At 43.3% G+C, this 23,277-nt stretch overlaps 1 protein-coding gene across 2 annotated transcripts in view; it reads right to left on the bottom strand.

Moving 5' to 3' along the window:
* LOC101730242 overlaps window positions 1-22,369 on the bottom strand; it is a 107,758-nt gene extending 85,389 nt beyond the window's left edge. Inside the window, exons 1-6 of one of the 2 annotated variants that reach the window (XM_031906238.1) lie at window positions 22,356-22,369; window positions 17,188-17,266; window positions 16,092-16,253; window positions 15,818-15,923; window positions 15,092-15,142; window positions 2,863-2,997 (exon numbers count right to left, since the gene is read on the bottom strand). In XM_031906238.1, coding sequence (XP_031762098.1) covers window positions 2,863-2,997; window positions 15,092-15,142; window positions 15,818-15,923; window positions 16,092-16,253; window positions 17,188-17,245 — 512 coding nt within the window. In that variant the 5' untranslated portion in view covers window positions 17,246-17,266; window positions 22,356-22,369. Of the gene's footprint in view, window positions 1-2,862; window positions 2,998-15,091; window positions 15,143-15,817; window positions 15,924-16,091; window positions 16,254-17,187; window positions 17,267-21,030; window positions 21,135-22,355 lie in introns of those variants that run through there. The other variant, XM_018089891.2, reaches the window with a different exon arrangement.
* Between the last annotated feature and the right edge of the window lie 908 nt (window positions 22,370-23,277).

Below are 23,277 nucleotides of genomic sequence, written 5' to 3'. Positions count from 1 at the left end.
TTCTCTGTAATAATAAAACAGTACCTGTACTTGATCCCAACTAAGATATAATTACCCCTTATTGGGGGCATAACAGTCCTATTGGGTTTATTTAATGGTTAAATGATTCCCTTTTCTCTGTAATAATAAAACAGTACCTGTACTTGATCCCAACTAAGATATAATTACCCCTTATTGGGGGCAGAACAGCCCTATTGGGTTTATTTAATGGTTAAATGATTCCCTTTTCTCTGTAATAATAAAACAGTACCTGTACTTGATCCCAACTAAGATATAATTACCCCTTATTGGGGCAGAACAGCCCTATTGGGTTTATTTAATGGTTTATTGATTTTTTAGTAGACTTAAGGTATGGAGATTCAAATTATGGAAAGACCCCTTAACCGGAATACCCTTGGTCCCGAGCATTCTGGATAATGGGTCCCATATCTGTACATATAATGGAAAAATATTAGATATTTTAGTCATGTTCAGCAACCTGTAGCCCGACAGCTGCTATAAAAGTTCAATTCCCACCAACAGCAGCAGTTCTGAGTCCCCGGTACTAGTGTTATTTAGCAACCTAGTTATTTAGTGGAAAGTTCTGTTCCCCATTAAAACCAAATCTCTATGGTCAAGGTGTCTGCAGACCTCCCCGGCTACAAATGGTTTAATCAACTATTTCTGTGCTTCATTTTTCAAGCGTGTTTAAGCCCGGACACGGGGAGCTGAAGGAGCAGTGATTGAAGACTTCAGAAAATCTTATTAATGCCCAAGGCAAAGCAGTGGAAGATGGTAAAATCCCTCACAAATGGGTCTCTTGGGGTTAACTTTACAAAAGCGTCTAATATGTTCAATTGGGATTACCAGCTTCTTTCTCAATGTCACTTCTAAAGAGTGTTTAATGCTTTACAACTCTCTCAGCCTTCTGCGCAGCAGCCTCTGTTTGAACTCTCTAGGCTGTCTCTTCACCCTTTGTGAACCCTCCCAAGGTCTCCCCTGGGACAGAGGTGTTGATAATTCAGGAGGTGCCTTAAACACCTTTATTGGAGCTCAGCTCCACTAGCCTACCCAACCCCTGATTTATTCTGCAGATTATAAACAGGGACCTCCTATGTTCCATTCAAAGGGGATCACTTATGTAAAAATGCTTCTAGTGTTAAAAAATATAATACAAGTATGGGATCCCTTATCCGGAAACCCATTATCCAGAAAGTTCCGAATTGCGGAAAGACCATCTCCAATAAACTCCATTATAAGCAAATAATTACAATTTTTAAAAATGATTTCCTTTTTCTCTGTAGTAATAAAACAGTACCTGTACTTGATCCCAACTAAGATATAATTACCCCTTATTGGGGCAGAACAGCCCTATTGGGTTTATTTAATGGTTAAATGATTCCCTTTTCTCTGTAATAATAAAACAGTACCTGTACTTGATCCCAACTAAGATATAATTACCCCTTATTGGGGGCAGAACAGCCCTATTGGGTTTATTTAATGGTTAAATGATTCCCTTTTCTCTGTAATAATAAAACAGTACCTGTACTTGATCCCAACTAAGATATAATTACCCCTTATTGGGGCAGAACAGCCCTATTGGGTTTATTTAATGGTTAAATGATTCCCTTTTCTCTGTAATAATAAAACAGTACCTGTACTTGATCCCAACTAAGATATAATTACCCCTTATTGGGGCAGAACAGCCCTATTGGGTTTATTTCATGGTTAAATGATTCCCTTTTCTCTGTAATAATAAAACAGTACCTGTACTTGATCCCAACTAAGATATAATTACCCCTTATTGGGGGCAGAACAGCCCTATTGGGTTTATTTCATGGTTAAATGATTCCCTTTTCTCTGTAATAATAAAACAGTACCTGTACTTGATCCCAACTAAGATATAATTGCCCCTTATTGGGGGCAGAACAGCCCTTAAGCTATGGATTAATCTTGTTATACATCAGTTAGCCAAAGCAGGCTGATCCAATAGTGTGGATCAAAAAGGGAACCTGTGCAGATCCTCCAAGTGGGGACCTAAACCATTGCCCGCTGCAGTCCTTAGCCAACGAGAGTTTTCTTCATAACCATTTCCTGGTTCCCCCTGGAATTACAATTATTCACTGGTGCTGTGTATGGGGCTGTCCTGCTATGCGCCCTGCCTGGGTCTCTTATCTATGAGCACTGTGCACTTATATCAATGTAACTCGGGAATAAAAAACTGGAAATAGTCCCCCCACTGTGCAACCAACCCTTTCCTGCCACCCCCATTTGTGTCATAAGAATATAAACTGCTGAAGAGTACACAGGGAAAAGCAAAGAGAAAAGCATTTTAAAGTAACAGCAGGGTGGGTATAAAAAGGAAAGGATTAGAATTGGATGAGGCCATCAGAGCGTCAGCTTATTAGCCAACAATAGGAGCTGGCAATGTAGGAAACAAAGGAGGAGGGAAAAGCCTGCACCATACAAACAATGGGCAGCAGGGAAGGGCAGTCAGAGAGGCAATGGGCTGGATGGAATGTGGAGAAGGACATTTTGATGTACTGACTGGCTGTATAGGTTGTAAATATATATTTCATACTGTATACATGTATTCAAGCTCCTTATAGACATTCACTATTCTTTATATAAATAATAATATTATTCTTATAAATTTAAGGGGTACCTGGAGCATCCCTAGTTTTGGCCCTGATGCTTGTGGTGGAACTAAATGTGCAAAAGTCATGGCCATGATAACTGCTCCGGTTACATTGGAGCCACAGACACAGATATCACCCGTCCATCCCCTTGGGGGGAGCAGAATCCCATAGACAGTACATAAATACATACATACTTACACATATACATATATTTACCATGAGTCAGGAGCATTTAGCTACTTACCCTTTGATTTTCCTTCCGCTCTTCTCGGCCTCCAATCTCAGATCAGCAGTTGTAGCCTCCAATGTCCTGTTTGATTCCTCAAGTGCATGAATTTCCCTCTGGAGACGAAAGATCTCTTCTTCCCTTTGAGCTAAACTACAAAATAAATAAGAATATGACAGTCCTTACTACAGTCCTACCAATCCTAGATATGTATGTATATATTTATTTATAAAGTGCTACTTATGTACGTAGCGCTGTACAGTAGAATACATGAATACAAACGGGGTTATTAAGATAATAATAGATAAATACACAGTATAACAATAAACACAAATAAATACAAGATACAGTTGCAATAAGATAAGAGTCAAAGACACAAGAGGATGGAGGTCCCTGCCCCATGGAGCTTACAATCTATATCAGGTATTGGTAGGCTATAGGAGGCCCAGGCTGTTGTAAAAATAAAACTCCCAGCATCCCACTACATTAACTATCCGTCAAAGGCTGCCTGTGGTATGCTGGGATACATAATGCAAAGACTTGGGCCCAAGGGCAAGTTATACATTAGTGTCTTCAACTGCAACCTCTAGGAAGTAGCTGCCCTGGCACATACAGGGCATGCTGGGAGTTGTTCATATGTAGTGATGGGCGAAATGTTTCACCAGGCATGGATTTGCGGCGAATTTCCACGTTTCGCCATTGGAGGATTGTTTCGCGAAATGGATGAAAAATTCGCCGCGGATAAATTCGCTGCACGTCCAAAAATTGTCGCCGGCGTCAAAAAAGAATAGTTTCGGGCGTCAAAAGAATAGCCACGCGACGAAATAATAGCCTCAGGCGACAAAATAATAGCCTCGGGCGACAAAAGAATAGCCGTACAACAAAATAATAGCCGCGGGCGACAAAAGAATAGCCGTGCGACAAAATAATAGCCGTACAACAAAATAATAGCCGTACAACAAAATAATAGCTGCGGGCGACGAAATACTAGCCTCGGGCGACAAAATAATAGCTGTGCGACAAAATAATAGCCACGGGCGACAAAATAATAGCTGTGCGACAAAATAATAGCCGCGGGCGACAAAATAATAGTTTTGGGCCGCACAACATTTTTGCCCTTTCGCGAATTTTTCACCGTTTCGTGGATCTTTTGAAGGATTCGTGAATTTTTCGGCGAAGCAAAACGGAACAGATTCGCTCATCACTATTCATATGTTGTATAAGCTCTTTATTATTATTAACATTATTATTATTAACATTTATTTCTGCAGCGCTGTACAATAGCTCTTTATCATAGATCCCTCGTGTGTCTCCCAAGCTGTTGTTGGACTGTAACCCACAGGATACATTAAAGGCTACAGGTTTCACTTGAACAAAAGCAGAAAGGGAATATGTTGGACCTCCCAACTGTAAAACATTAGACTCAACATTTCTAAATCCATAATAAAACAAAACAGCAGTTAAAGAGGGTGGTTCACCATTACAGTTGCCTTCCACTTCTATATCTTTCCAGCTTTCACATGGGGGGTCACTGACCCCCAGTGGTCAAAACCTATTGCTCAGTGAGCTTACACATGTATTATTATTGTTACTTTTTATTGCTTATCTTCCCATTCAGCCCCTCTCCTATTCATATTCCAGTCTCTTATTTAAACCACTGCCTGGTTGCTAAGATAAATAAGCTCATAGCAACCACATAGCTGCTAAACAAAGAGCTAAATAACTGAAAAACCACAAAAAATGCGTTGCATACTAAAAGTTAATTTGAAGGTGAACAACCCCCTTAATGTGAAGCTTTTTGTCACATTTTAGAGCAAAATCTTGGTTGATGTCAGCTGCTTGCTTACCTTTCACTCAAGAATTCCATATCATTTCCACTCTGATCCCACTAAAGCCCCCGCAGTAGTCTAAGAAAACAGTTAGTGGGTAACAGGTGGCCGGAACTGCCCCACAATCTGACCCAGGGATCTGTAAGCTGCGGCTGGCCAGCTGTCTAGGAACTACATCTCCCAGCATCCCCCAACAGAGAATGGCTTAGGAGTAGTTCCAGCAGAAGTTAGAGGGTCTTATGTTGACTAGGCATCATCTGGTGCTTTTAGTGAAGGCCTAAATTCATAGTGGTCCTTAATGTGGGTGTAAGTCGGGTGTAATCTATACGCCCCAAGGAACAATCTCCTACAGAGATAGTAACAATGGCACTTAAAGAAACAGTAACACCAAAAATGAAGGTGATTTCAAGTCATTACAATATAATGTACTGGGGAAAGTTGTGTTTGCTTCAGAAACTCTATTATAGTTTATAGAAAGAAAGCTGCTATGTAGCTATGGGGGCAGCCTTTGAATTGAAATAAGGCTAAATGGCACAGGTTACATAATAACAGATAAGCTCTATAGTATACAATGGTGTTTTACGGAGCTTATCTGCTATGTAACCTTATTTTAATTAAAAGCTACATAGTTTTGTTTCTATAGACTAATTTTGGATTCACTGAATCCCTGATTCAGTTTGGGATTCGGGCCGAACTGAATCCGAATCCTAATTAGCATACATTACCATATGCTAATTAGCATGCAGAAGGGTTAAGTGGTAGGGGGAAAAAAAAATTAGCCGTGCAGAAATTTTCAACTCTTCCCAATCGGTTCGGGAATCCATCAGGGTGGGTTCTGGGGTTCGGCCGAACCCAAAAAAGTGGGTTTGGTCCATCCCTAAAACTAATGTAGTGTTTCTGAAGCAAACACAACTTTTCCCAGTACAGGGCAATTATATTTTATATTCATTTTTTGGTGTTACTGTTCCTTTAAAGTGAGGCCTGCCTAACCCGTTTGCCTCTATGACGCCCCGGCCAATGGATCTTTGGGGACCTGGAAGTAAGAGCATGCTGGGTAGGCCTGTGAGCTGCATTCCCACTAGTGATGAGCGAATCTGTTCCGTTTCACTTCACCGAAAAATTTGCGAATCTTTCAAAAGATCCGTGAAACGGCGAAAATGTTGTGCGGCAAATATAATTGTCGCCCGCGACTATTCTTTTGGTCCCCGCGGCTATTCTTTTGTCACCCGCGGCTATTATTTTGTTGCCCACGGCTATTATTTTGTTGCCTGCGGCTATTATTTTGTCGCCCGCGGCTATTATTTTGTTGCACGGCTTTTATTTTGTCGCCCGTGGCTATTATTTTGTCGCCTGTTGCTATTATTTTGTCGCCTGTTGCTATTATTTTGTTGCACGGCTATTTTTTTGTCGCCCGCGGCTATTATTTTGTCGCACGGCTATTATTTTGTCGCCCGCGGCTATTATTATGTTGCACGGCTATTATTTTGTCGCCCGTGGCTATTATTTTGTCGCACGGCTATTATTTTGTCGCCTGTTGCTATTATTTTGTCGCCGTGCTATTTTTTTGTCGCACGGCTATTATTTTGTCGCCCGCGGCTATTATTATGTTGCACGGCTATTATTTTGTCGCCTGCGGCTATTATTTTGTTGTACGGCTATTCTTTTGACGCCCGCGACAATTTTTGGACGTGCGGCGATTTTTTCCGTGGCAAATTTTTTCATCTGTTTCAAGAAAACAATCCGTCAATGGCGAAACGCGGAAATTCGCCGCGAATCCATGCCTGGTGAAACATTTCGCCCATCACTAATTCCCACCAATCACGACGCAGAATCACCCATGAAACAAGCTCTTTAACACCAACGTGTGATTACACTAACACCTGTGCGGCAGGTCCAAGTGGCTGGAAAGGGTTAATCGCCAGCCCCCCCCCCCTCTTACCGGAGGTCCTTTCTTGAACTTCAGTGCGAGTTAAGTAAACACGTGGAAACAGATTTATAGCTAAGAAGAGGCCGGCTTGTCAGGGCCAGTTTATGATATGTTCCATAATAAATTAGTTATAAATGAATACAGGTGACTGTGGAATTTATGGCCTTTAATGTTCTAATACAGCGCTGAAGAAAAACCTATTATTAGGGTCTTAAAAGGGTAATGCAAGAATATCAACTACAAATTGTCAGAATGTTGCAAGTGTTTGAGGCCACGCAAGGTTGGGCTGTGACCGGAGTCACCGGGAGATGTTGGACTTCTCCAGAGGTAAGGAGACCCCGGGATCATTAAAGGGGATGTAAACCCAAAAAATACAATTTTGAATAGACACCCCTAATATCCCTATCCCAGTAATCTGTTCCCGCAAACAGTAGGAATAAATCCCATTTATAGGCTGAAATCCAGCTGCAAAACAGTTCTTCTCTTTCTGCATCATTTAAAGATCCTGACAGGGGAGGAGGGACTAAAACACTGATGTTACAAATTGTAACAACTTCCCCACAGCTTACAGACAGCATGCAGGAACTACATAACCCCCAATGCATTGCACTGGGATGTTCCTTACCTCACTGACATCACGTGTGCCGCAGGGGATTGTGGGATTGGGAGGATGTAGGCTGAGGACAGGCGACTACTGTTAAATTTTATTGGAGTCACAAAGTAGTCACCCAGATCAGCAGGGGAACAGGGGGCGGGGCTTAGGGAACAGGGGGTGGGGCTTAGGGAACTGCTCCAAACCAGATTATTACATTAAAAATCATGAAAAGGCTGCATATTTTTTAACTAGGGATGCGCCGAACCCACCCCGATGGATTCGCCGAATACCGAACTGAAATTTTTTCCCCCCTAACGTTTAACCATTCCGAATGCTATGTCGCTAATGTCGCTTGAGATTATGTTTACTCTTTAAAAAGCTTAAGTTGTGTTTGGTTCCCCTTTAAAGTGATTGCAACTTTTGAATGAATGGATACTGGAAAAGTACTAAGAATGGCATTTCTTTTGACGACACCTCATGGGACTTTGTTTCTCCCAGCCATACCTTCATATTTATTGTTTTTTTTACATTTAGTGCCCAGGGCCTGAATGCTGTGTGTATGCTGTGGGCAGTAGGGGCAGGGGGTAAAACGCCGCACAGGAGCTACTCTATTTGCAGGCAGTGCTTGACTTAGATTGTAAGCTCTACGGGGCAGGGACCTCCTTCCTACGGTGTCTCATACCACATGGCACTTATTCCCTGTGCATTTATATATAATTATTTATTATAACACTTGTCCTCCATGTGTGTAATTGTGTATATTGTAAGATTGTACATCGCTGCGTACCCTTGCGGCACTATATAAATAAATTTATACATTCATACATGTTCAGGGTGCAGGCAGTGTGACTGTCAGAGTGCTGAGTACATATGTCTGTGGGTTGAACAGTAGGAGGCCTGGCTGCTGATACATTGCTCAGCAGATCAAGCTCCATGGGAGAAAGCATGGGACTTGTTCAAATAAACATCTGAGAGGGCAGTGTGTGTGTGTGTGTGTGTGAATGGGAGCGGTGGGGAGAAAACTGGCAATAAACAAGAAGCTGATGCTACAGGGCTGATTATGAACCAATTCTGATGCAGACTGACCTCTATGTGAATCTGAATTCATTACTAATCAGCCTTGTACTGTCATTTTATATTGTATATACACTGTATATAGTGAGAGGTAAGTGCAGGTAAGTGACAGCAGCTGGGAATTAGCAGAAAAAAGTTGGGGGCTACTAGGGCCTTTGGGGGGCACAGATAGTCCCTGCTAAAGGGTTGTGGTGGTATAGAAGCTCATACAGGTATCAGACCCCTTATCCGGAGACCCATTATCCAGAGAGTTCCGAATTAAGGAAAGGCCATCTCCCATAGACTCCATTGTAATCAAATAATTTACATTTTTAAAAATGGTTTCCTTTTTCTCTGTAATAATAAAACAGTACCTGTACTTGATCCCAACTAAGATATAATTACCCCTTATTGGGGCAGAACAGCCCTATTGGGTTTATTTCATGGTTAAATGATTCCCTTTTCTCTGTAATAATAAAACAGTACCTGTACTTGATCCCAACTAAGATATAATTACCCTTATTGGGGGCAGAACAGCCCTATTGGGTTTATTTAATGGTTAAATGATTCCCTTTTCTCTGTAATAATAAAACAGTACCTGTACTTGATCCCAACTAAGATATAATTACCCCTTATTGGGGCAGAACAGCCCTATTGGGTTTATTTAATGGTTAAAAGATTCCCTTTCTGTAATAATAAAACAGTGCCTGTACTTGATCCCAACTAAGATATAATTACCCCTTATTGGGGGCAGAACAGCCCTATTGGGTTTATTTAATGGTTAAATGATTCCCTTTCTGTAATAATAAAACAGTACCTGTACTTGATCCCAACTAAGATATAATTACCCCTTATTGGGGCAGAACAGCCCTATTGGGTTTATTTCATGGTTAAATGATTCCCTTTTCTCTGTAATAATAAACAGTACCTGTACTTGATCCCAACTAAGATATAATTACCCCTTATTGGGGCGGAACAGCCCTATTGGGTTTATTTAATGGTTTAAATGATTCCCTTTTCTCTGTAATAATAAAACAGTACCTGTACTTGATCCCAACTAGATATAATTACCCCTTATTGGGGGCAGAACAGCCCTATTGGGTTTATTTAATGGTTAAATGATCCCTTTTCTCTGTAATAATAAAACAGTACCTGTACTTGATCCCAACTAAGATATAATTACCCCTTATTGGGGCAGAACAGCCCTATTGGGTTTATTTCATGGTTAAATGATTCCCTTTCTCTGTAATAATAAAACAGTACCTGTACTTGATCCCAACTAAGATATAATTACCCCTTATTGGGCAGAACAGCCCTATTGGGTTTATTTAATGGTTAAATGATTCCTTTTCTCTGTAATAATAAAACAGTACCTGTACTTGATCCCAACTAAGATATAATTACCCCTTATTGGGGCAGAACAGCCCTATTGGGTTTATTTAATGGTTAAATGATTCCCTTTTCTCTGTAATAATAAAACAGTACCTGTACTTGATCCCAACTAAGATATAATTACCCCTTATTGGGGGCAGAACAGCCCTATTGGGTTTATTTCATGGTTAAATGATTCCCTTTTCTCTGTAATAATAAAACAGTACCTGTACTTGATCCCTTATCAGGAAAACCCCAGCTCCTAAGCAGTCTAGATAATGGGTCCCATACCTGTACCTTTAATTGATCCATAAATGTGACTGGGAATAGCAGTGATACCATGAGAATAGACCCTCGCTGCTGGGAAGTGATCTTCTTTGCCCTCCTTCGTGCAGAGGGGAAATAGGGGATCAATAGAGCTAATTCAGCACACTCTGGGAAGCAGACTGGGGGGGGGTAACAATTATGAGTTCAAACATCACCTTTTCAAAGCCACTGAGGCAGAGGTAGTTAGCAGCGAGCGGCATGGCCCTAGTAAGCCGGGACAATGGCCGAGCAGAGGCAATAAGCTTACGAGCAAAATGAAGAAAAGGGGGAAAACTAATGCAAGCGGCAAGGGGGCCGTAAACTTAAATCCGTTAAGGAGGTGATAAGAAGCCGGAAGCCCCCTGCAAGGAACAAACCAGTCGGCTCTTAATAGCAGAAATATTTGCCCCTAAATCTATTCATGTGGGTTCCTTTCACGTGCTCTGCCTGCAGGGGGCATCTCTAGATTACTGGTTAAATGTGACCCTAAAGGAATTTATACTATTCCTACTCTGTTTATACTCTACTTGTAATCTATTCTGGTACATTTGCTTGGTTTTTAATATACATGTTTAGTAAAATGAATAACAATATATATTTTATTTATTTATCTAAATAAACCATTTTCATAAAAATATACTTTTATAGTAGTATGTGCTATTGGGTAATCCTAAATAGGAAACTGCCATTTTAAGTACTAAGGGCCGCCCCCTGGGATCATAGCAGTCACAGTGCACACAAACAAGCCAAGGCACACATACATGCTAGGCCCCATCAGCCAATGAATGGGCAGAGTTCTGCCTTTGGCTCCCACACTACTTCCTGTTACAGTTAGAGCTGCATCACTTCCTGTCAGCTGATCTCTGAGGGGGCACACAGCCCAGCACTAAATGGCGGCTCAAGGGAAAGGCTGTAAAAGGGCAATATTTACTGATATATATATTCCAGTTTGGGGAGATTCTTTAATAGGTCACTTAACATAATATAAACTGTCTGCTGGTTACGTATTCAGTCATACTGTATTACTTTTTCTACATTTGTAACTTAATTCATACCGCAACCTTTTGTCCATAGTTATTAGTGAGACTGGGCATCCCAAAAAAATCCTTTGGATGGTATATGGTAGATGGTATTTGTAGGCTCAGGTTCTATGATAACTAAAGGCTGCCATACACGGGCCAATTGTAGCTGCCGATATGGGTCCCTTAAACCAATTCAGCAGCTTATCAGCCCGTGTAGGGCCAGCAACGAGGGGTCTGCCTGACCGATATCACAGTCCCCGAACCGACTGTGCCCATTAGTGCCGCTATAATTCGATCTTTTGGCCCCAGGGCCGAGCGACCGAATTAGCCTACATTCGCCCGATATCGCCCACCCGTAGGTGGGGATATCGGGAGAAGATCCGCTCGCTTGGCGACCGCGATCTTAAAGGAGAAGGAAAAGCTAAGTCACTTGGGGGTGCCAAAATGTTAGGCACCCCCAAGTAACATGAATCGCTTACCTTTTACCCCGGGCTGGTGCCCCTGTTAGGAGAGAACAGCACCAGCCCGGGGTACCTGCAGTGCTTCCTTCTTCGCCGCGCGTGCGCGTGCGCAGTAGAGTGAAAAGCCAAACTTTAACAGAGAAGTCGTCTTTTTAACTCTACTGCGCATGCAGCTAAACGAAGGCGGAAGGAGGAAGCGCTTCGCCCCAGGTACCCCGGGTTGGTGCGTTTTTCTCCTAACAGGGGCACCAGCCCAGGGTACGAGGTAAGCGATTCAAGTCACTTGGGGGTGCTTAACATTTTAGCCCCCCCAAGTGACTTAGCCTTTCCTTCCCCTTTAAAGTGTATGGCCACCTTAAGGCTGATGTCAGACGTGGCGTATTCTCGGCAAGCTGAAAAAACCATTGCATTCTCTCGCATTTTTATGCGTATTTCGGTGCACTCTTACCTTCCAATTTGTGCCTGTATGTTACCCAACCACTTAGACTGTAAGCTCTACGGGGCAGGGACCTCCTTCCTACTGTGTCTCATACCACATGGCACTTATTCCCTGTGCATTTATATATATTTATTGTATTTATTATATCACTTGTCCTCCCTGTGTGTAATTTTGTATTCTGTAAGATTGTACAGCGCTTCGTACCCTTTGTGGCACTATATAAATAAAGTTATACATACATACAGTACATACATACATACATACATGTGCCTGCACCCAAGCGTATCTCATTCATTCGGGTGCAGGCACAGGTAGCGGGTGAAGGGCGTATCCTCTGCAAGCATTTTTTCGGTTTGCCGAGAATACGCCATGTCTGACATCAGCCTGAGCCATAGCACATAGACTGGTTATCTTCCTCAGATTGTAAATAACTGGAGTGGGAGATGGAATATTTCCCTGTGCCCAAATACCTTCATGCGTTCTGAAAAAAAGTGCCGTTCCTCCTTAATAAATACCCGGGCTAGCCAGCCCTAGGAATGCCAGACACGTGCCGCCCCCACATACCTGCCAAAGGCTTTTCTCATGACGCACTGTGGCCAGGTGATGTGTGGGTTGCCAATGATCTACCTGCCAAAACGCAGAGATCTGATGCGGGTCGGAGGATATTGATGCCAAATGAATCCCCCTTGGAGGGAAAAATCACTTTATGGCACATTCGCCGTAACTGTAACTTTAACGTGGATATGATTAGAACTAATCTGTAGCCAATCAAAGCATGAATAGAAACCACAGCAAAACATGCGAAAGTCTGGGAACATTTCATGCATTCGGCTGGTTGGAATTTTAGACCCATAAGTGCTAACGAGCGGGGCCCTGTTAGTGTTTTTAGGTAATTTGTATGTTTGTTCTGTACACCCCGGAATTGGGAATCATTTCTTGCAAGTTGGGGTTAACCACTTCCTTACCGAAGGCGTCCCTACATTGCTCTGCAATCATTCACAATTTAAAAATCTAAGCCATTTAAAAATGAAAATTTAGGATTAACTCTACTTTTCTCAGTGCAGACGGATCAAAGGTCATGCACAGAGCCCTATTGCCTGAGCTCTGAATGGGTCAGCAGGGTACTGGGTAAAGCCATCTTAGCCTCCCTTTCATGTACCGCAGAGCGGGTTGGTCTGCTGGAAGCCATGTCTGTTCCATACACTTCCAATGTCCCCGCCGTCCAACAAAAGATCAAAAGACCTTATTCCTCTATATTGCTTTTAACCCTAATGTGTTGAGAAGAGAAATGAGAAACGGCTGTTAGACCCCCATACCTCCCCCAGGCTCTAACTGGCTGACCCCCCTGAGCCAGGTTTTTAACCCCAACTGTAAATGGGAATTATTAATAAGACGTTTCTGTGTTCCAGGCAATAGGGCATAAAGCTCTCTGTAGTCTATTTTTTACGATAAGACTTTTCAACAAATTACAGCAGCACTTGCAGCTCACAAGAGATTATGGAGATATATTGGAAAACATCAATAACCATAAAGCTGTTTTATTTGTTTCTATTTACAGAACCAGACACCTCGGGCTCAGTAATTCCCAGACAATAAATGCCTAATAACACAGAGCAGCGTTAGCCAAACTCAGTCTAACCAGAAGATACTGGTCCCATAGCAAAATTATATGCCTATCACCAGTAAAGGAGATTATATTTTGGAGACTTAAATAATAATAGTGTAGCTGGTTCTGAGTATGGCCAGAGATGGACATAATGGAATGTGTGTGGGAGGGAGGAACAGATTACAGTGATATGTTTATTAGGGTTTTTTTTTAACAGATTTTGGTTCAGAAGCCAGAGTTTCTCTTTAACTGGTGATTTTACACTAATTTTAGAGCTGAAAAATTCCTTCTATGTACGTCTGTGGCTGGAAGCTGCCATATTTTTTTTACTTAGTAAAGCAATGGTTATTGGTTAATGGTTAAAGTTGGAGAGATATCCCCCCCCCCCAGCAGCCAATCAGCAGAACAATGGGAAGGAAGCAAGATAGCAGCTCCCAGTCGGTATCAGAATAGCACTCAATAGTAAGAAATCCAAGTCCGGCTTGGGACTCCTCCAGTTACATGGGAGTAGGAGAAACAATAGGTTAACTGAAAGCAGTTCTAATGTGTAGCGCCGGCTCCTTCTGAAAGCTCAGACTCAGGTACACTTTACTGCTGCGCTGCAAGTTGGAGTGATATCCCCCCCCCCCCCCTCACCCCCAGCAGCCGATCAGCAGAACAATGGGAAGGAAGCAAGATAGCAGCTTCCCAGTCGGTATCAGAATAGCACTCAATAGTAAGAAATCCAAGTCCGGCTTGGGACTCCTCCAGTTACATGGGAGTAGGAGAAACAATAGGTTAACTGAAAGCAGTTCTAATGTGTAGCGCCGGCTCCTTCTGAAAGCTCAGACTCAGGTACACTTTACTGCTGCGCTGCAAGTTGGAGTGATATCCCCCCCCCCCCCTCACCCCCAGCAGCCGATCAGCAGAACAATGGGAAGGGAGCAAGATAGCAGCTCCCAGTAGGTATCAGAATAGCACTCAATAGTAAGAAATCCAAGTCCGGCTTGGGACTCCTCCAGTTACATGGGAGTAGGAGAAACAATAGGTTAGCTGAAAGCAGTTCTAATGTGTAGCGCTGGCTGAAAGCTCAGACTCAGGCACACTTTACTGCTGCACTGCAAGTTGGAGTGATTCCCCCCCCCCTCACCCCCAGCAGCCGATCAGCAGAACAATGGGAAGGGAGCAAGATAGCGGCTCCCAATAGGTATCAGAATAGCACTCAATAGTAAGAAATCCAAGTCCGGCTTGGGACTCCTCCAGTTACATGGGAGTAGGAGAAACAATAGGTTAGCTGAAAGCAGTTCTAATGTGTAGCGCTGGCTGAAAGCTCAGACTCAGGCACAAGGCACTGAGATGGCGCCTACACACCAATATTACAGCGACAAATACATTTATTGGTTCAAGAATAAAAGGTTAAATGGCAGAGGGAATTATTTGCTGTGTAACAGTGTCATTTAGAAATAAAAAGTGCCCCATAAATATCATGGCAGTTTCCCTTTAATGTAACTGTGCAATGAGCTATGTGTGGCACTAAATGTGGGATACAAAGGGAAGCTTGAACCAAAACAAAATCAGAAACTCAAAGCTATCAGCTCACTAGGGTACTGCAATTTCAAGCCTGGTACACAGAAATTCTGTAGTGATTGTTTTACTTACACTGCTTTTACGTTCTGAAGGTCTGATTCTATTTTCTCCATTTCATCATTGCTGAAATGAAATTTATACACAACAATGAAACTTGTTACTAAACAAATCTGATCAAAACATATATAGCTCTTTCTGCAGGAATGGCTGCCCCCGGGGCTACACGGCGGGGTATTTATATAAACTATAGTAGGGTTTCTGTAGCAAACACCCCAGCTGCACCAGTGCAGGAATGGCTGCCCCCGGGGCTACACAGCGGGGTATTTATATAAACTATAGTAGGGTTTCTGTAGCAAACACCCCAGCTGTACCGGTGCAGGAATGGCTGCCCCCGGGGCTACACAGTGGGGTATTTATATAAACTATAGTAGGGTTTCTGTAGCAAACACCCCAGCTGTACCAGTGCAGGAATGGCTGCCCCCGGGGCTACACAGCGGGGTATTTATATAAACTATAGTAGGGTTTCTGTAGCAAACACCCCAGCTGTACCAGTGCAGGAATGGCTGCCCCCGGGGCTACACAGCGGGGTATTTATATAAACTATAGTAGGGTTTCTGTAGCAAACACCCCAGCTGTACCAGTGCAGGAATGGCTGCCCCTGGGGCTACACAGCGGGGTATTTTTATAAACTATAGTAGGGTTTCTGTAGCAAACACCCCAGTTCTACCACACTGTTAGCATAAAAGTTCTCCTACTTCAATAGAAGTAAAGTATACTACTATATGTATCACCACTCACCGCTCATCCTGCGCCCTTCTCACGAGAGTGAAATACGAAATTTTCTTCAAAGACTCCGAATGTGTTGAAACTGGACTAGCAGAGATAGTCGAACTATAAATCGCATCTGCAACAAGAACCCCATTAGAGTAACGCTACCTACATATTGTTTTTGTTATTTAAGAATGCGCTCATACAGTATATGTGTATAATAAAAGAGACAGCAAAAATACTGCGATTGGTTGCCATTACATTAAAAAAAAAGAATGGTCTGTGTGTCTGTGTGCCACCTTACCATATAGTTCAGCTCGGATGAGTTGTAATACTTTAGAGAAGACTCCCAGCTGCGGTGTCAGTGTGTCCAGCACCTCAAATACAACTTGAATTCGTTCTTCCGTTGGCTGCTGAAAGGAGACTGTCCTCTTGTCTTCCAATAAATGTAGCAGGTACTGGTTGGCTAATAAGATAAAGGACTAAGTTAGTGATTGGTAAAGGCAGCAATGTTGGTTAAATGGGCAAGCCTAAAGTGTAACTAGACAGGTGATTTCCAAGCAGATCTACTAAAGTAAATGGCCAAATTGCACTGAACTGATCGATCCCTTCAGTCTATGAAAAGTATCCTAATGGAGTAACTAATTTGCATCCTGGATGTCCAATGATCCCACACAAAAAGTTCCATCCAAACTGTAGGTACTTACTTGGACAATACAAACAATCTTTAAATGGAAAGCCCTTTGCATCGCTTCTGTTCCAAAGTTGCGCGGTTTTCTGCTACAGGCAACTCTGGAAACTGAAGCGATGAGAAGAACTTTCCATTGGCGCCTTCTATAGTTGCCAGTGGAAACCCGATAGCAGAGATACAGTATATTGTGGGTGATTAAGTCAGTCCGTGGGTGCTTACCCTTAAGGTGGCCATACCCAGGCCAATTATTTGCTTGTGAGTGGGGGCCTCAGATGGGTCTGTCAAACTGACATCATCCAGATGTTGACTTGGCAGGTTTAAAAATCCCATTTGGGTGAGGAGTGCTTTGGCAGGTTGATGGCGCTCCTCTTTCTGACTGCCTGCATCCCGTCAATGCAATTTGATCGCCCAAGGTGGGCATATTAGGGAAAGATCCGCTCGTTTGGTGACCTCACCAAATGAACGGCTCTTCACATGTATTCATTCAAAATGATTCCAGTGGATACCCAACCATGAACCAATCATCAACCACTTTCTTCCAAACTGAGAGAAGGGGCCGATCTTGCAGCTCTGTGTGGTGCCTATAAAGCTAGTCAAACATGCCACCCTTTTGGATAACTATGGGGCCAGTTACCTGGCTGATATAATCCAGTTTCCTTGCACTAAGCACAGATCAGCCAGGCAGTTCTATCACTCTCTGAGTACTTACCTGGTGACTTTGCTGCCACAATATCCAGAGGTACTGCTGATTTCTTCACTGAGGCCATAACACTTTACCTAATAACTTCCTGAAAAAGAGCAGAAACATTAAAATTAATAAAATATGCCTTTAGGGGGTAAAATCAACAACCCAGTGCTCTCAACATTATGAGGAAGCAGAGGAAGTAAGAGCAGGTTGGAGAACAGGTATAGTAGACTAAGATTACAAAAATAAGGTAAGATGGTCACAGTATGGCAACAATAGAGATAGAGTGTGAAAGTAGGGCAAAATAGCAATTGTAGGTCAAGATAGAAATGAAAATGGTAAAAATGGGAAGTTAGACAAGATGTTGACAGAAGAATGAAATGGAGATAGTAGGGCATGATGGCTACAGTAGGAGAAGATGGAGACAGTAGAGCAAGATGAAGAAAGTAGGACATCATGGAGGTAGCAGGGTAAGATGGTGATAGTAGGACAAGATGAAGAAAGTAGGACATCATGGAGGTAGCAGGGTAAGGTGGTGATAGTAGGACAAGATGAAGAAAGTAGGACATCATGGAGGTAGCAGGGTAAGGTGGTGATAGTAGGACAAGATTGAGACAGTAGGGCATCATGGAGGTAGCAGGGTAAGATGGTGATAGTAGGACAAGATGGAGACAGTAGGGCATCATGAAGGTAGCACGGTAAGATGGTGATAGTAGGACAAGATGGAGACAGTAGGGCATCATGAAGGTAGCAGGGTAAGATGGTGATAGTAGGACAAGATGGAGACAGTAGGGCATCATGAAGGTAGCAGGGTAAGATGGTGATAGTAGGACAAGATGGCATCAGAGGAACAAAAAGGAAACGTGTGGACAGTAGAACAAGATCTGCCTTTATTTTCCTTGTATTTGCCAGTACAGTTGGCCATGCCAAGCCTAATGGCCGGAAATCTCATGGTATGATGCAACTTCAGATTTTTGGCTCCAATCTAATCTCCATCCCATAGCGATACTGCATACAGCTTGCAGGGGGAACTGATATCCCCAGAATGTGAAGCAGATCGAGTGCGCCATGCTGGATTGGTTAAGTACCCGCTAAATATATTCTGATATTTCAAACCCTCTTTTGGTCTGCGCTTTTAAAATAAAGAGCCGTTTGTAATTCACAGAAGCTGCTGGGTTTCCTAAGAAAACGTGGGAGATTGTGGTGTTTATCTACAGTATACTTGTGCGGAGAGCCTCTTTAATCTTCTCCAAATATCTCTTATCCCTAAAATACACTCAGATGTCTGTTTGTGATGTGGGGAAGGACACAGCGGGGTGCACATTAAAGGATTCCGCCGCATTTCTGAATTGTTTAGGGAAAATAGAAATCAGTCGTTTAAACGTTAAGCCGCTCTACTCAAGGCCGGGCTTCTTAAGCACCTATCCCTTTATTTCTGCGTTCTATAATGATTTCATTATTCGGCTCTTTCTTTTCCCTTTACATGATGGGCTATAGGACTCCTTTTTATCTCCTATAACAGCTGACGTGCAATTTTCTACGACGACTTTCTGTAGCTACGCTGCAAACCAAAGACGCCCAGCTCTTGGCTCTCTAAATGCGGCTGAACTGCTGGGAGTTATAGATGAACAATATCTAAACTTTGCATTGTTTATGGAGTAGCTAAATGTAAATGGAACTATTGGAAACAGCGAGGAGCATCATTGAACGCAATTAAATGGACTTTTTTTATGCAACGCCTGTGGGAAACTTTGTCCAACTGCAACTGCATTTGGGGTAAGTAAATGACACCTAATGACTCTTCTACTCTCCCCTTTCTATTAAAGGGAAACTATACCCCCCCAAACAATGTCGGTCTCTATAAAAAACATATTACATAAACAGCTCATATGTAAAACCCTGATTCATCTAAATAAACCATTTTCATATAAATATACTTGTTTAGCAGTATGTGCCATTGGGTAATCCTAAATAGGAAACTGACATTTTAAGTACTAAGGCCCGCCCCCTGGGATCATAGGAGTCACAGTGCACACAAACAAGCCAAGGCACACATACATGCTAGGCCCCATCAGCCAATGAATGGGCAGAGTTCTGCCTTTTGCTCCCACACTACTTCCTGTTGCAGTTAGAGCTACACCACTTCCTGTCAGCTGATCTCTGAGGGAGCACACAGCCCATCACTAAATGGCGGCTCAAGGGAAAGGATGTAATGGGGCAATATTTACTGATATATATATTCCAGTTTGGGGAGATTCTTTAATAGGCCACTTAATATAATATAAACTGTCTGTTGGTTACGTATTCATTCTGGGGGTATAGTTTTCCCTTTAAGTAGAACATGGAGCTGCTTGGCCTTCTGCTGCATGGCCTGGGTCGGACTGGGATGTACAGGGCCCCAACATACACCCCCCCAGGGGCCCCCACCACCTACCCAACCCCCTCCCCCCAAATGCTCACAATATACTTGGCCACAATCAGGGGAGGGAGATCAACAAAAGAGCTCCAGCAAAGATCTTGTCTGAGTCAGTGGGACCCACAAAGGCCGGGGACCACCAGTTTTTTTCCCAGTGCCCCGCTGGCCCAGTCTGACCCTGTGCATGGCTCATAAGGGTATAGGATAACATAAAAGGATAACATATAGAATGTGTTATCCAAGCTTCCAATATGGCAGTGCTGTCCAACTTCTGTTGTACCGAGGGCCGGAATTTTTCCGACCTACGTGGTGGAGGGCCGATAATGGAAGCCAGTTTTGGCCACTCCCCTTTTTGAAACCGCACCCACTTGAAACCACACCCATGTTATCACATGACCATACCCATATTAATGGTTATAGTACAGCAAAAACCTGCCATACTCTGCCTTCCCTACCCTGCCTGTGTGTGCCATACTCTGCCTTCCCTACCCTGCCTGTGTGTGCCATACTCTGCCTTCCCTACCCTGCCTGTGTGCGCCATACTCTGCCTTCCCTACCCTGCCATACTTTCACTGTGTGCCATTCGTGGCTGGTTTGTGCCATACTCTGCCTGTGTGTGCCATACTCTGCTTGCCCTATGATGCCTGTGTGTATGGCACACACAGGCAGCCTACAGTGACACAATGCTGGCACTGCTCCTACAGTCTGCACAATAACTATATATTAAAAAAACTTTTTAACTGAAGTACCACCTCAGTATATGTTCTTTTTGTAGTGTGCAGGGATTATTTGTGGGTTTCTACTGCTCCTGAGGTGTGAACAGGTGAACAATGGGGGTGATTACAGCCTGAGCCTGAGGTGTGAACACTGCAGGGGGTGAAGAATGCAGAGATTAAAAGGTGTGAACAACACAGGGAATTACATATTTAAACAATACAGCCTGATTGCAGCCTGAATCTGAGGTGAGAACCATGCAGGGGGGGCAGTTAATCACAGTACTGATACCATTTAAAGCTTACACAAGAGTAAGCCATCAAAGCAGCCAGACAGGTGGGGGGCCACACAGAGGGGGGTCGCCAGTTGGACAGCACTGCAATATTTGTTTAGTAGACTTAAGGTATGGATCTAAATGATGGAAAGATCCCTTATCCAGAAGACCCTAGGTCCCGAGCATTCTGGATAACAGATCCCATACCTGTATGTACATTTGTAATAAATGGAACATCACTTAGAATTCCAGTGTCTTTTAATAGGAAAAGTTTAATCTTTGGGTATAGTTCCCCTTAAAGGAAACCCAAGGTTCCAGGATGTGTGGATAATAAATGCCATACAGATAGGAATAGGGTGCCTTAAAAAAATCATAAAAAAATAAGATAAAGATAAATAAAAGAATATAAAATGTTCATGTAGAAGTGTAATCTATGTGCATTAATACACAAGTGGAAACTTACGTTAAGAAGCAATATCACAGGCAAGTCACTGGTGTTTCTGATTTACTCTCCAAATAAGAGACTGACAATCACCAACCAGGCACTCACATAGGGCTGCTTGTTGCACTGGGTATTTAGCTTTGTGTTGTTATACAGATCACTATAGCAATGAGGAGGAGCCCTATCAAAGCCTTACAGCACAGCCAGTGCACAGTAACCCAGCTATTCTCCTAAATTCCAAGCATTCTCAGCCATAAAGCAGGGCAGGACTGCTGCTTACAATGGGGGGGATCAGATAGGATCTGTGCCACTGTGACAGAATGCTCTGTTATACAGATAGCTAGAATCTCAGCCATAAAGCAGGGCAGGACTGCTGCTTACAATGGGGGGATCAGATAGGATCTGTGCCACTGTGACAGAATGCTCTGTTATACAGATAGCTAGAATCTCAGCCATAAGCAGGGCAGGACTGCTGCCTTACAATGGGGGGATCAGATAGGATCTGTGCCACTGTGACAGAATGCTCTGTTATACAGATAGCTAGAATCTCAGCCATAAAGCAGGGCAGGACTGCTGCTTACAATGGGGGGGGGATCAGATAGGATCTGTTGCCACTGTGACAGAATGCTCTGTTATACAGATAGCTAGAATCTCAGCCATAAAGCAGGGCAGGACTGCTGCTATACAATGGGGGGATCAGATAGGATCTGTGCCACTGTGACAGAATGCTCTGTATACAGATAGCTAGAATTCAGCCATAAAGCAGGGCAGACTGCTGCTTACAATGGGGGGGATCAGATAGGATCTGTGCCACTGTGACAGAATGCTCTGTTATACAGATAGCTAGAATCTCAGCCATAAAGCAGGGCAGGACTGCTGCTTACAATGGGGGGATCAGATAGGATCTGTGCCACTGTGACAGAATGCTCTGTTATACAGATAGCTAGAATCTCAGCCATAAAGCAGGGCAGGACTGCTGCTAAGATAACCAATAATCGATCATTTACTAATAAGGGTTGCTCCAGGTCCAGGCATTCTGGATAACAGGTCCCATACCTGTATATATGTCTGAGAGTTTTGCAGCTGATGTTCCAGAGTACACAGTGCATGAGGTTGGGAATAATATTGGTCCCCTTACAGCTCCAACGCTTGTGTCTACCCCTTGATATATAGCCCTAGGACTGTAATTGAATTAGTGTGGAATTATTGCCCACAGTTAAACCAATTATATAAGTCATCATTACAAGATATAAGAAACAACAATGCGTCCATTGATACTCTAACCTTCTGTCATGGGGTTGGACACCTTAAATGGAAAAGCAGTAAATGATACAGAGTAATATCACCTTGCCATTGATTTCTCAGAGAGCCGTGTTGAGTCAGTGAATGCTGCAGCTAGCGCAACAGAATGCTGAATTACCATTTACAGCCCAACCTGCCTTTATTCTTGTCCTATGTATATTTTACCAATCCATGTAAAGAGGAGGAGGCCTTGTGATTGTGACATTCATGAGCTGGCTTGCTCACTATTGTTCTGCTGATCGGCTGCAGGGGGCCGGGGGGATATGACAACTCAGTGCTGCCGTGCCTGAGTCTGAGCTTTCAGAAGAGAGCACTGCTGAATAGCAAGCCCAACGCTACACATTAGAACTGCTTTCAGCTAACCTATTGTTTCTCCTACTCCCATGTAACTGGAGGAGTCCCAAGCCGGACTTGGATTTCTTACTATTGAGTGCTATTCTGATACCTACTGGGAGCTGCTATCTTGCTCCCTTCCCATTGTTCTGCTGATCGGCTGCTGGGGGGGGGGGGGATATCACTCCAACTTGCAGCACAGCAGTAAAGTGTGCCTGAGTCTGAGCTTTCAGAAGGAGCCAACGCTACACATTAGAACTGCTTTCAGCTAACCTATTGTTTCTCCTACTCCCTTGTAACTGGAGGAGTCCCAAGCCGGACTTGGATTTCTTACTATTGAGTGCTATTCTGATACCTACTGGGAGCTGCTATCTTGCTCCCTTCCCATTGTTCTGCTGATCGGCTGCTGGGGGTGAGGGGGGGGGGGGATATCACTCCAACTTGCAGCGCAGCAGTAAAGTGTGCCTGAGTCTGAGCTTTCAGAAGGAGCCAGCGCTACACATTAGAACTGCTTTCAGCTAACCTATTGTTTCTCCTACTCCCATGTAACTGGAGGAGTCCCAAGCCGGACTTGGATTTCTTACTATTGAGTGCTATTATGATACCTACTGGGAGCTACTACCTTGATTTTAC

This window comes from Xenopus tropicalis, chromosome 7, assembly GCF_000004195.4.
Source record: "Xenopus tropicalis strain Nigerian chromosome 7, UCB_Xtro_10.0, whole genome shotgun sequence".
NCBI lineage: Eukaryota > Metazoa > Chordata > Amphibia > Anura > Pipidae > Xenopus > Xenopus tropicalis.
This window is presented reverse-complemented; position numbering and strand designations above follow the sequence as displayed.